Source organism: Sebastes fasciatus, chromosome 4, assembly GCF_043250625.1.
Source record: "Sebastes fasciatus isolate fSebFas1 chromosome 4, fSebFas1.pri, whole genome shotgun sequence".
Classification (NCBI taxonomy): domain Eukaryota; kingdom Metazoa; phylum Chordata; class Actinopteri; order Perciformes; family Sebastidae; genus Sebastes; species Sebastes fasciatus.
Genome location: NC_133798.1, coordinates 15,463,209 through 15,476,592, shown reverse-complemented (window position 1 = coordinate 15,476,592; position 13,384 = coordinate 15,463,209). Strand labels below are relative to the sequence as shown.

General features: G+C 43.1%; 1 protein-coding gene across 11 annotated transcripts in view; it reads left to right on the top strand.

The window, feature by feature from the left end:
- LOC141765927 (serine/threonine-protein kinase BRSK2) overlaps positions 1-13,384 on the top strand; it is a 199,740-nt gene that overhangs the window by 103,711 nt on the left and 82,645 nt on the right. For all 11 annotated transcript variants that reach the window (XM_074632238.1, XM_074632239.1, XM_074632240.1 and 8 more), the window contains exon 2: positions 12,366-12,460. In XM_074632238.1, the coding sequence (XP_074488339.1) occupies positions 12,366-12,460 (95 nt within the window). The remainder of the gene's footprint in view (positions 1-12,365; positions 12,461-13,384) is intronic.

The window sequence follows — 13,384 nt, the reverse complement described above, 5'->3', positions numbered from 1 at the left end:
ACAACTCAAATCATGCAGCTGGTTTTAGAATGAACAGAATTCCAGTCAGAAGCTGGATAGAAGCTACCTGTGCTTCACTATCTGCCTGTGATAATAGTTTTCACTCTTGTTGTGTAGATCTGGAGCTAACACGGATGTTTTGTTGAGATATTTCTTGCACGTCACAGTAACAGGGGATGGTGAAGATCTTCTATGCTGTTCTGCAAGGCAGTTCTCTCGCACACAAATGCACATGTCTTGTCTTCGTTGTTTCTGTGCTGGAATGGTGAAGCTTTGACACTTTGACCTTTCTCCTGCCCGCGTTTGTTCTACGCTAGTAGAGAATAAAGGCTGTACAAAGACATGGGAAGGAGGAAGAAAAGAAAAAGGAAAAACACTTGTCAGTATTTTTGTACCTGTTTTGACTTTTGATCTGGAAAAAGCGTGTGCGCTTATCAATGTCACACAACAGGAGGCGGCCCCCTACCTCGAACACACACATACACACACACACACTCCCCTTAAAGAAGATTGTTCCGTCCTAGCACCTATCAACACTGTTGGTACGTATATAGGAACAACCTTGTGCATATTGACTATAATAGTGGGGTTTGTGCTCACCTTGGACAATCCCTCCTGCTGTTATTTTACCTTTTTCAGCTTATTTATGAACGGGCTGAGTGTCAGAAAGCTACATAAAGCAAAAGGTAGCATAAATCAAAAAATATAAGTTGGTCTTTTGTCCATTTGTGTTTGATGTGTTATCCTTCAGCTGTGTGAAGTTGAGTCTGTACCTTTGAGGGGATGCTGTCCATGAGCAAAACATCACAGCGGTACTCATTTTTGGTCCGTGCACTCAAGCCGTCATCTCCCCTGCCCGCCCCAGAGCGGGGAACACAGCACCCTCATTGCCAATTAAACTCAAATCAACAAACGAAGATGGAGTGAGACATCGAATTACATCCAATATCCTCTCTCGTACTCAAGCCCGTCTTTGCCAGCCACAAATTAGCTTGCAAATTAAGGCTCTGAAGATGGGAGAAGTCGAGTTGCCAGATAACAACCGAATAACATCCTGCCGGCGTCTTGATGTGCCGTTCCAACTTGGATCCAGCTTCCTGCCTTCTCTTGATGTGCGGACAGAATTTACTTCAGTTTTCCTGGTTGAGCTTTCGACCATCCATTTCAATCTCCATTCGGTCATCAAGACGGGGTTGATGAGAACTCATCTCACTGAAGTCTGTTCCGGCTTGATCCACGTTTGATAGTGTTGCATAGACAACCCAAACACTGTTAATTAATGAAATAGCTCAAGCTGAATTATAGATTAGAAAGGTTTGATTAATTGCTTCTTAGAATCAGATTTCCTCTCCCCTCTCTTTTTCCAGCCCACACAATTGGCGTCTCCGCATGGCTCGTATGCCAGAAATTGTGCGTTTTCCTTGTTGCCGTGCGTGCATGTGAGCGTGCATGTGTGTGAAAAAATACAGAAAGAGCTCACTGCCACTGCCAGCCATATCTTTCTGTGGTTACAGCGAGGTTTTGTAATATTATCCAGTCAGATGTTTAATAATTCATACTTTTATATTGGGGGTTATCTAACACATGACAGGCAGACAGTGTGCAGCTCTTTTGAGTGGTGTCTAGGGGCTCCTCTCGCTGTGAAGCCTATCAGAGAGTCATCACCAAGGCACCAATCCTTAGCTCATCATTTCGCCTCTTTATTTGACTCCCGTCTCCCCGGAGGAGCGTGTGAGTGCATGTTTAGCATGCACACACATATGTTTCAAAAGTGACACACATATGCACACACCGGTAACATCGTTTTCTGGACAAGTTATGTATATACTGTAGATGAGTGTGTGTGTGCACGTGTTTGTCCCGTCTGCTGCGGTTGCTACATCGGGCCTGGTGTGGCTAATTAAAAGAAGCCTGCTTGCATTATTCATGAGGCTGTAATTATACATTCCTTTTGCTGATCCCCAGTCAGAGGCATTAAAAATAGATCTGAGTCTCCGCGCCCCGCCCACCTAGGCCCTACTTTCTCTCCGTGTTTTGACTATGTCTCTCCCAGCATCACTCTATTTATCTATCCTTATCAGTGCTTCTCCGTCTCCCTGTCACTGGCCTCATTGTCGCAACTTTCTTTTTTTTAATTTGTACTTTCCATCTCTCCTCTCATCTCTGCCCGCCGTGTCTTCATTCATGTTTGCTCTGATGCTCCCGTTTTCGGATTCAGGCAGAACATTTCCTCTGACAGCGTCACTCTCGCTCGGGCTCCGCGGCCTGAACTCCAGTCACATCTGGCCGGAATTCAGAGTGGAATATTTTGAATCGGCGACGACATCTCGGCAGTAAGACTCGGAAGAGAAGAGATATCACTGCCTCTGATCAACTTAATGGGGGAGACTGTCTCCTCACAAGAGGCGGAGTCTCTGCCCCAAAAAGTTCACCCTGATTTTTTTTTATTTTTATTTGCATGTTTAATCCACAAAGTCTGCAGCAGCTGAATTCAATCTTTCATACTCAAATGTGAGATGGCTTCCGTTCAGATAAACTAGACTACTGTGGATATCTGGCAAACATGAGAACATTCGGTATGTGTGCCATATGTTTCCAGCGAGTCAACAACATCCAGGAACTTTTTGCACACTCAAACATATGGCAGCCTGAACTTCCTGAGCTATTTTCTGCTGTGCACGGCGTGTTGCTTACCTCGGGCAATAAGACTTGTTTGCCTTTCTGGCAGAAAAAGAGTGTGTGAAGCTTGAGTCTTCCACCAAGTATGCAGGTGATGAGCTTCTGAGGACGTGCATATATTTACATGCTGATGAGGCTGATGCTGCAAAGGGGGTGGGGATTTTGTAAGATCTGCCAATCAGAGAGCTTGTTAGATAACTAAGTGGATCGTTCAGTAGTTGCTGCCTTTTGGCGATGCGCTCAGTCGTTCTCGTACTTGTTTCAGAATCTGTAAAATAGATTACTGCCTTGAAGCCACCCAGAACTTCATCGCCTTACCACATTTCACTCTGTTTGTGTTTGTTGCGCTTATATTATGTAAATGTAGTTGTGTATATGGAATTGGTTTCCCACATCCATGTGCCCCCCCTCTCCTCATAACCCAAACAGCCCAAAACAAACATGCACACCGAAATACAGTACATACACATTATAAGCACAGGGAGTGGATGGTAGCTGCTAGAGAAGACTTGGATGTACAGTATAGTATGTGTGTGTACATACATATTTAATACATAGACTATATAAGAAGTAGACATAGTCACGGTGACGTCACCCATTGGTTTGTGGACTGCCGTTTTGAAGCCTTGAGTTTGGCATTTTAGCCGTCACCATCTTGTATTTTTGCAACAAGTGACACGAGAGGGTGGACTAGTAGCAAGTACAACCGAACGCTGAATAAGATATTTTAAGGTGACCAAAAAGGTTAGAATTAACTTTGGTGTTTTGTTGTAAGACGAAAACGTGGATAATTCCCAGACCGGACAAGACTGTGGTAGAGACCTGTCAATCACTAGGTAGCCACGCCCTAAAGCATACCCTGCTTTATGGTCTATTTGACTCTAAATGGGACCATAATTTACTAAATGAACATCACACTGTATTGAAGATTTGAAACTACCAATTGAGACCATAAACTCATGTTTACAATGTTTACTGAGGTAATAAATCAAGTGAGAAGTAGGCTCATTTTCTCATAGACTTCTATACAACCAGACTTCTATTTGCAACCAGAGGAGTCGCCCCCTGCTGGCTATTAGAAAGAATACAAGTTTAAGGCACTTCAGCATTGGCTTCACTTTTCAGACCCCAGAATTGCCCACTCGTTTAATATGGTCATTTTCATCACAGTTAGATTTCTGAAAAGGTTACAGAGATAATCAAAGGTAAAGGGTGACCAGACTCATTTTGTCCTCAATCTAGTAGTATTATATATTTATTAAAATTCCAGGTTGATTTATGTGTGATTTATGTGATTTATGTGCTGGTATATGTGTGAGAGAATGCTAAGTCTAGTGCACCGGGTCATGCATCAATGCTGAGTAAATTGGCTCTCAGCTGTTTTCATACAAAGATTGAGCTTTCTGATGGAGAGAAATTGATCATATCTGAACCAGAGCTAATGCTGTAAATCTATATGAATCAGGAGTAATAATGGAGATCATTCTTAACCACTTAAACAGTCAAACCACTCACAATCATTGTTAGAGTACAAGACTGTTAGACGAAGTGAGAAATACCCTTCAGCTGCTTTTGAGCAAGACAAGGTAATCCCTACCTTCTCCGCATAGTGCCCTCAAAAGAAAAAATAACTTCCATATCTGTTGTCCGTAAAGTAGCATTATTACTGTGTTTACCAAGAGATCCAGGGAGTTAACTTATAAGGAAGCTGTTGAGCAAATGTCTTATTTCAAGCAGGCTAAATAAACAGTTTTTCTGTATGCGTGCGTCAGTGGGCCTCCCTCCTCGCTCCAGCACTCCAGGGCTAAACTGGTCTTCCTGCGTTTGAAGCTGTTCTGTTGGTCTGGGCCTCTGCTGTTACTGATGTTGTTGCTGTTGCTTTGGCTGGTAGGGTTTAAAGGGTTGCAGGGGAATTCAGGCTGTGTAGACTAACGTCACGGCTGACTGAAAAAATGCAAAAAAGAGCGAAAGAGGAGGTAGAGGAGGAAGAGAGATTTAGTGAATGAAGAGGGAGGAAAGAAGCAGTGGGAGACAGACAGAAAGACAGAGAGACAGACAGAGAGAGAGCATTCATTGAGTCGGGAATGAGCATTGTTTGATCTTCGACATGCTGTCTCCCTCCTGCACAGTATGACTCAACAGCTTTCTGCTGGTGCATTCCCTCTCTTTCTCCCTTTTTTTCTGGATAGATGAGAGGATGAATAAAGGGAAGAGGAGATAAATGAGTCAGAAACACTGCTGGGTAGAGGAGGAACGAGGGCAACATTTGGCACAAACTTAGAAACAAGGGAAAGAGAAGTAACACAAAAAGGAAGGGAGTGAAAGTGAGCCTACACGCTGATTAGAAACAGAGAAATAGTTGACAAAAGCAGAGATTTTGTGGCATGTTGCAGGTCTGCATATCCACAGTCCTGTGCTTCATATAAATACTGGTTCGTAAAGCATGTTTCATTATGGTAATGGGGCCAGGCCAAACTTAAAAGTAAATCATTAAACCAACATCCAAAATGCACACATGTTTTATTCATTTATGTTCTTATTTGTTTTGGTAATAGATTTGTATCCGGGGTCGAAAACAGTTGCTGGTTTTTTTTTCTCTCTCTTTTTTTGCCATTCTGCTTTGGTAATATGGCTTTTGTAGGAGCGATTCACTGCATTTCTCTTCTATTGATTGCACTCAGACTATATGAAGGCATTTATTTGTCATAATCATCTGTGTTTGGCCAGTGGCAGACTCAGGCTGTCTGAGGGGCAGAGGCGAAATAAGGGCACCAGCTGCATGTGGTGGGTCACCAGCACACAGAAAGTTTTCTAGCATGTAGGGCAGCCTTTATGGCACTGCATCACATCTTCTTAATTTTAAGTCCAACCTAGAGGGTACTTTATCAAGTTTTCTCCATTTAAGGCCTCCCTATAGGGCACTGCAACACATTTTCTCTACTGGAAGGCCACCCTAGAGGTCACTTTATCATGCTTTCTCCATTTAAAGGAACCCCAGAGGGCACTGCATCACGTTTTCTCCATTTAAGGGCACCGTAGAGGGTACTGTATCACGTTTTCTCCCATTAAGAGGATACTACAGGGCACTGAATCACGTTTTCTCTATTTAAGGGCACCCTAGAGGTAACTGCATCATGTTTTATCTACCATAGGTATTTTTTTCAAACAGGCGAATCCACCAGAGTGTTTTGCACTTTGTCACCTCCAGTACATACAAACCGTAATGAAGAATATATTGTCTTCTATTCTGATCACCACCTACACACATATTTGATATTACTAAGAGTCTGTAATTGGTGAATGAATGTATGTAAAGCTAACAAAACTGAAGAGATCATAATTTAATTTGACTATTTAACATCCCTGCTTATTAAATCTGTCTGTGTGTGCTTGGTTGAATAACAGAGAGAGAGAGAGAGAGAGAGAGAGACAGTACACAGAGCTCTGGTGGTTGATGACTGATAGGTCTTCAACTCCTGCCCTTTGCCCTGGTGGAAGGGATTCCCACGCCCTGCTACAGGGGCTTTCCGTATGTCCAGAAGAAGCTGGACGACTAAGCCCCTAGTAACACATTGTGTTTCCTTTCAAACACTGATCCCAGTTCAGAGCTGTAGCCACCACGTAGAACATTCAGGGTTAGAGAGCAGGAGCGGAAAGCAGCTCACAGATCTGTGCCTAAGGGCAACGAGCTTCTCCGAGCCAGCGCCTCGGGGAGAGAAAGCTAAGCCAGCATAAGCTACTACCATCTGCCGGCATTGGCTTAGGGCTTCTGAAAGATCAAGTCTGAAAGTGAGAGAGGTACGCAAGAGGAGACGTGTCTTTTTCATCCTTCTCTCTCCTGTAAGAGTAGTCACTTCCAGATGGAAATTAAGATATCCAGTAATGATCTTTAACCGCATGGATGCCAGTGCTGTGAGGAGGATGACGCTGAATAACACAGTGTGTGTGGCTCTGTGGATAGAAGGTGGAGATCATAAGCAGGGTGTTCCCGTCCTCTCTCCGCCAGCTCTCCTTGGGCTCCCTCTCGGTGTCTCAGATTAATGGCAGGGGAAATCGGGCTCACAGTCGGGGTCCCCTCCTCCCTGGATGTCCCAGCACTGCTAGATGATAAATCGACCACTGATCGGAGCGCTTTGGAAGCTGGAACAGGAAGAGGTCTAACAAGTTAACACAGAAGGAGACAAGTTTTCTCACACTGGGAGTGGGGGTTTCCCTGGCTGCTCTGCCAGGCTAAACAGCTTTAATGGAAGGCAAAGGAAGGCAAACATAAACATGCCAGCGAGGGCCTGCTGGGAACTCCCATTGCAAGTCAAAGGATTTAAATAAAACGCACAGCTCTGACTTTATAGTCTACCAAAGCTCATTCAAAAAAAGCTGCCCCGCTGCAAAATTTGTTGGTACCCCAAAGGCTTCTAGATATTTCCTTGAACTGACAACAACTTATAGTATAAAATTTTGACAAGCAGTACTTTCTTGATCCACTTAACACCACTCTATTTGTTGCTTAGCTTATGTGTGAGTTGGGCATAGAGTGTGGCTTTCACCCACCAATTCCCATGGACCAAATGCCACCTGTAAATGTGTCAGGTTGGTTGACATTATTCTTTTAATTTCAAGTCCCAAAAGTACTCGCCTTTAAAATATTTGACGGAGAATGGCTTTATTCAAAAAGTTAAAATATCTCCTTTAATTAATATATCGTTATACATTGTTAGAGATGTTTTCAGGACAGATGTCAGCAAGTTCAGCTCATGAAACACAATCACTTATGAAGAGACAGCGAAGTGAGACAAAAAGCTCATTACCAAATCAGTGCTGGCACATGGCTCGACGATGCCGAGCAGGAGAGGAACAGCCAGAATATTCTTTAGCTTTTGAAAAAGAGTTGATTAGTCACATTTTCACAACTCTGTGCATATACTGTTTTTAATTAACTGATGAGTTTCTACACAGTCATGGTTCCCAGTGTGGTTTTTCTTTCCGTCTTTCCTCCTTTCGTTCTTTCTTTCTTCTTATTCTTGCATTGGCTCTTCACTTCTGACCCTCACTTCTCTGGCCTGCTTCTCCAAATGGCCAGCTCTGCAGCAGCAATCAGTAGCTCAGCTTTTATTCAAAAACGTTGCTATTCATCCCCGATTTGTCAAAGCCAGCGGGGGAAATGATTGAAACCATGACTTCGAAGCAATCCAGCAGCTTCCAGCACGTTGCAGCCAAACGCTACTCTGCTCTTGATGCGCACTGAGCCACGGGCCAAAGTTCTCATTCGGTGTCTTCCTCCAGCGGCCCCTCCACATTAGATCATTAATCACAGAGCGGCATGGAAAGTAAAGAGCGCAGAGCCGGGGATGGAGGCCTTGGGTCAGTCGATGGTGGCCTCGCCAGCCCATAAGTCCCTGGCTGGTGTCATTATTCTGACATTGTTGTGAAGGCGAGAGCTTTTGATGCTATTGATTTGGGAGGAGGGCGAAGGAGGGCGAAGGAGAGGAGGGATCGATGCACTTGCTGATTCAGTGGCGTTGCAAACTCAGGTTGGCTGCACAGCCTGCTTTTGTCTATGTGTGTTAATGAAAAGCGTATAAGTGTACAGTATGTGACAATGCCAGTCTGCATGTGTCTCCCTGGTCCAGTTAATCAATTACATACATGTGACATTCAGCATAGTGCTGTAAATCAGCTTTACGCTTGCAAAGATACCATCTGTATACATAGATTCTGCATTCTACACGTTTGAAACTGTTATTTATACGGTTTCTTTTTAAGCAACATCCCAACTACAAGAGATCAAATTAAAATGTAATCCATATGCGCACACACACACACAGTCATGCACGGACACTGGCAACTGCAGCGGTAATCTGTATCCCCCCGCGAGGCTCTGATCCTTTGTGCTCTCAGTCAAAGCCTTGCGTTTGAAGCTATGTTCAAAGACAGACTACCTGCTCAGCTCAGCCAGATCCAGACGAAACCCCGGTGTCTTCCAGGGCATCTCTTGGACACCCCTCCCCGCCCCTCCCCCCCCAGCCTTGCCACTCCAGGTTCAGCTCAGCGTGTTCACTCAGAGCCGAGAGAGTTTCCTCTGGGGTGTTGTCACAGACAGGTGAAAGGACCACAGGGAGGATCAGGCGATCACCGTCATTACAGGACATTAGAGAGAAGGGGAGGCATGATAGAGGCAGATATTAGATTAGATAATTAGATATTACAACATTCTTGAGTCATAATGCAATTATTGTGAGAAAATCTTATGCCCTTAATTGCATGTTTCTCCTGTTGGAAGAGGATGTTGGATTTGGAAATTAGCAGGGAGGAATCATTGAGAAGTATATAAATTTTGAGGATATCAGTTGGGGAGTGTATTTTAGTGGTGCTGGTGGTGGTTTGAAAATGATTAAAATGCTGTGATGGTGTTGAGGCTGTAACATGCTTCTGTGAAGATATCGTACGTGTGCAGCGATGCAGAGAGCGGGTTTCTGGGCAACTGCAGCTGCTCACCCAAAACCTCAACCGTATATGTTTGCATCTGCTGTCCTGTGCTTCAAACAAAATACTACTTTGTTGAGCCAAACCAAAAGCCAAGAAGCCTTTTTTTTTTTCATTTATTCATTGACTTTGTTTTATTTTTATTTATTTTTTATATTCTTATTCACTATACATTCTTATTTGGTAAATATGACTGTCTCTACACACTTTGAAATTATGTACAAGTACTGTGTGTTGGCAAACTACTCTATGAATGCACACAACACCCACACATGATGACAAACTCTAGCGCATCCTGGGTACTATTTGTGTGAATATGTAATAATGCCTGATTTTTATATAAAATCCAACAATTTTCAGGTACTAAAAAGGCAGGTTGTTGATTTTTAACAGGGGGGACGGACCTGGTTCGTTTTGTTTACCTGCGACTAGTGAACCGCCGCATGAAATGACTCCTTTTGTTCTGTATTTTACAATACACAGCTATACAGTTTAAAATAGTATAGATCCATGACAGAAGGGCGGGACTTGCAATTACAAATCTGTCTGCTACTTCAGGACCACGGACAGCGCCATGGATTTATCAATACACAGCACAGTTAGGCTACTGATACTTAAATACTACCATGGCCAGGGCCATATATTCTAACTGGCACAAACCTCAATGAGATGAAGGATCAATGAGTCAGGCAGACTAAACTAACATATTCAGCTAAACAGCCCCTCTGCTCCTGCACTCTCTCTGCTACTAGGGCATAGAGAGGTAGGATGGCGGGTTAACAAGGGGTATGAAATTTGGTCATTTTGCCAACAAGCACCGCGGAATGGTGAGAAATATCGTTTCAGTCTTTTTTAGGGAGTCCTGATCTCCTGGTGGACACAACATTTGCTTTCTATTGTTTCACCCTTAGAGACTAATAAACGTGTCACATTTTGTGATTTAAGCTGCGTAAATTGAATGCGTTTTGCCATGACCATTAGTTCTATTGTTGTTTTAAATCCTGATTTTTATGTGTGGTATAAAAGAGGCTTATGTCTTATGTCCCTTTGTATTATATACTGAACTTCCTTGTGAGAGTTCATTTCAACCCGTACACAAAGTGGTTGTAAAATCATAATGTGCTGCTGCCTTCCCGTGCACATTCCCCTCTTGCTAATGCGCCCTCAGCTCACGAAAACGCAGGCATTGGAGGAAGATGGATAGAGAGACAAATAATCCAGTTTACTTTTCGTGGGTTTGCAGGCAGATATTTTCTCTTTAATGTGTTTATCATGACTTATGAGCTTCTCTATAGCAGCCATTAACATATGATTACCATCACAGGGCTAATGGGCTTGTCTGTCGTTCCCCCTCCTGCTCGAATCCTCGTTTCTAAATCTTTCTACATTTTTTATCTTCCTCTTTTTTTAGCATTTGTTTCCTATCTCTCTCTGTCCTGCTCTCCATCATTCTCTCTCTCTCTCTCTCTCTCACGCCTCCTCTCCTCCATGTGTCTCCACTCTCGGCCCCCGCGGCCCCTCATCTCCCAAGCCAGAGCCTCACTCCCACGCATTGCTCTCCATTATTGCTTAATTATCTGTGGCCTGTCATTTGAATAATGTGCTATTCCTGATTCTCAATCTCTTCCACTTTTTCCCTTCATCTTTCACGTGTTCTTTTGTGTTTACTTCTTCTCTCTGTCTCCTTCTCCATCTCCCACTGCTGCTTCCCCTCTTCCATCTCCATTGTTTCTGCGGTCTCAGAAGACTTGTTTGTGCATTCCTACGTTTCCACCGCCTCCTCGAAGCCCATTGACTCTCCTCTTCTGCTGGTTCATGTAGAAATCAAACTGTGTGAGAGACAACGGGAGAGTGAGCTAGAAGTCTAGTTACATCTCTGCATCACCATGCTTCTTATAGTAACTGCACCATTTCTGTCTTTGGCACATTACTGTAATACTTGTTAACTTAATCCCACCATCTTCATCTCTGCCAAGCCTTGAGAGTGGCAAGAAATCAAAGCCGTCAAATTATTCCACTTTCTGTAAATTCTGCGTGCCAGCCATTAGAGAGCTCAAATGCTGTAGTTTACCAAGTTAAAAATCATCTTCTGTCGTCTCCAAATCCCTGCAGCACCACGAGGCCGTTGGGGAAATCAATAATAGAAAGCCGAACATTTGTTTTGTGTATGCGCGTGTGTGTGTGTGTTTGTTTCAGTTTGCAAGTAATCTATCTGATGCAAACGTCTTTCTAATGTGTGCGCAGCTCCGTGGTCGCTGGCAGAAAATGGATTGTTGCCGTCGTCATGGCTCCCCTGTATCACATACACACTAACACACCACTTTGTTCCACTGTAACTATACACTCATCGGGACATCCCTGCTTGGTTTCTACATTGTTTGTGGCTGATCGTTTAACTAAGGATACCTGGGGACCCGTACTGTGGCAAAGCAGGGGAGATGCTTTCGTGGTTCTGTGGCAAATCACAAGATTTATAACGTTTGGGTTTTGATTTTGACACTAATGCCAATGTGGAAAGTTTGTGTGGGAATCCCAGTAGTGCTGGCTTATCAAATCTCTCCCCATGCATCGATGTGTTTGTGTTGTGAAGTAAAGGGTAACACTTTCTGCTGGGTTGGTTGAAATGTGACATCCTGATTTACTCTCCTACATTTGTTGCCACATTCTTGTCATTTTTGAGCCCCTGGTCAATAATAATGAGTCCCATTCAACAGCTGACCTTTGACTGACTGTTTGTTACCGCTACCTTTTATTGTCTGTTTGAGCTAACTCAACACGACTGCATCACAGCAGTTTAGTACATTATAGGAATCAATAACACAAATGGCCCACTCACTTACTGCCTTTATGACTCAAATAAACCCCAGAGGGCAGTTTCTTTAAGCAACTGTCTACACTTTAGAAGTCATTATCAGCATTCTCAACATACAGTACATCAGTCTGGTCGATGCACATTAGTGGTTAGCCAAAAACAACTTCACACATCACTTTAATTTGGATCTATTTGAAATGACTTTGTGTAATGTGCTCACTAGGAACACATTATGCATTGTAAATTCAGCCCAGTATATAATCAGTTGCTTTCTTGGTGTCATCTGAGCACACATTGCGTTGCTATTGCAGTAGTCCTCCTAAAGTGTGGACATCTAAGAAGTGTTTGACCTATTTGACCTAATAAAGTGTGTGTTTCCTGTTTGTTTTCGCAGGGTTGGTCAAGCTGGGAATCCACTGTGTAACATGCCAGAAAGTCGCCATAAAGATTGTCAACCGTGAGAAACTCAGTGAGTCAGTACTAATGAAGGTAAGTTTACAGCTTTCAGTTCTTCCAGTGGCTTTCAGATTTACAATTGAGGTTTTTGAAGTGGTTAGTTTTCACTCTGCTAACCCGTTTGTCTCCACTTCTGAAGATACTTTCTGTTGTTTGTATTTTTTTTACTAACTCAAATTCTTCCCATGCACTTAATGGAGAGAAAATAAACGCTTTGCTAGTTGGTTTCAGATTCTCTACCGCACTTCGAATAACTTTAAATAAAGACAAACAGAGTATAGATAAGAGCAAATGACTGAAACAACTTCAAAGGTGCTCCGACTTTTATGCTTAAACAGAAGTTCCACCTCTTTTGGGCTTACCACAGGATCCCTCTTACCGTTATTTCTTTTAAAGTTTATGGCTGCCTGGACACCAATATATTTCAAGTTCTGGTGTTTTCCACTGATTTCTGAGTCCATTGTTCACCCCAACTGCAAGGTACTTTTCCACTATGAGCTAATACACTTGGTTCCTGACACCATTATCTCTGAGTTGGATACTTAGATCATAAAAAATAAATGTTTACTACAGAAAGGGATGATTATCAACTGATTGTTGCAGGAAATAATTTTCCATATACTGTATGTATGTGAAGAAGGCAAGTTCTAGTGAAACAAGTCCTTTATTGTGAAGTTAGTTAACCTATAGGTGAGAAAACATTTATTATTTGTCTAGTTCCCAACAACCACATTGTCCCTGCTGAAGTCTGGCTGGTGATCTTCGATGAACATCATTCATCTCTCTCCCCCCAAAATCGTAATATGCAGCAGCCAGGCTGACTGAAGCAACACTAAGAGTTGGACTGTAACTGAATAGTGATGTCCCATAAAGAGCCACCTCCTTGACACACAAAGTCTGGGCCGACTGCCAGCTAGCATTTCAAAAATCAAAACTAGAAGGAGTGGACCGCTTGAG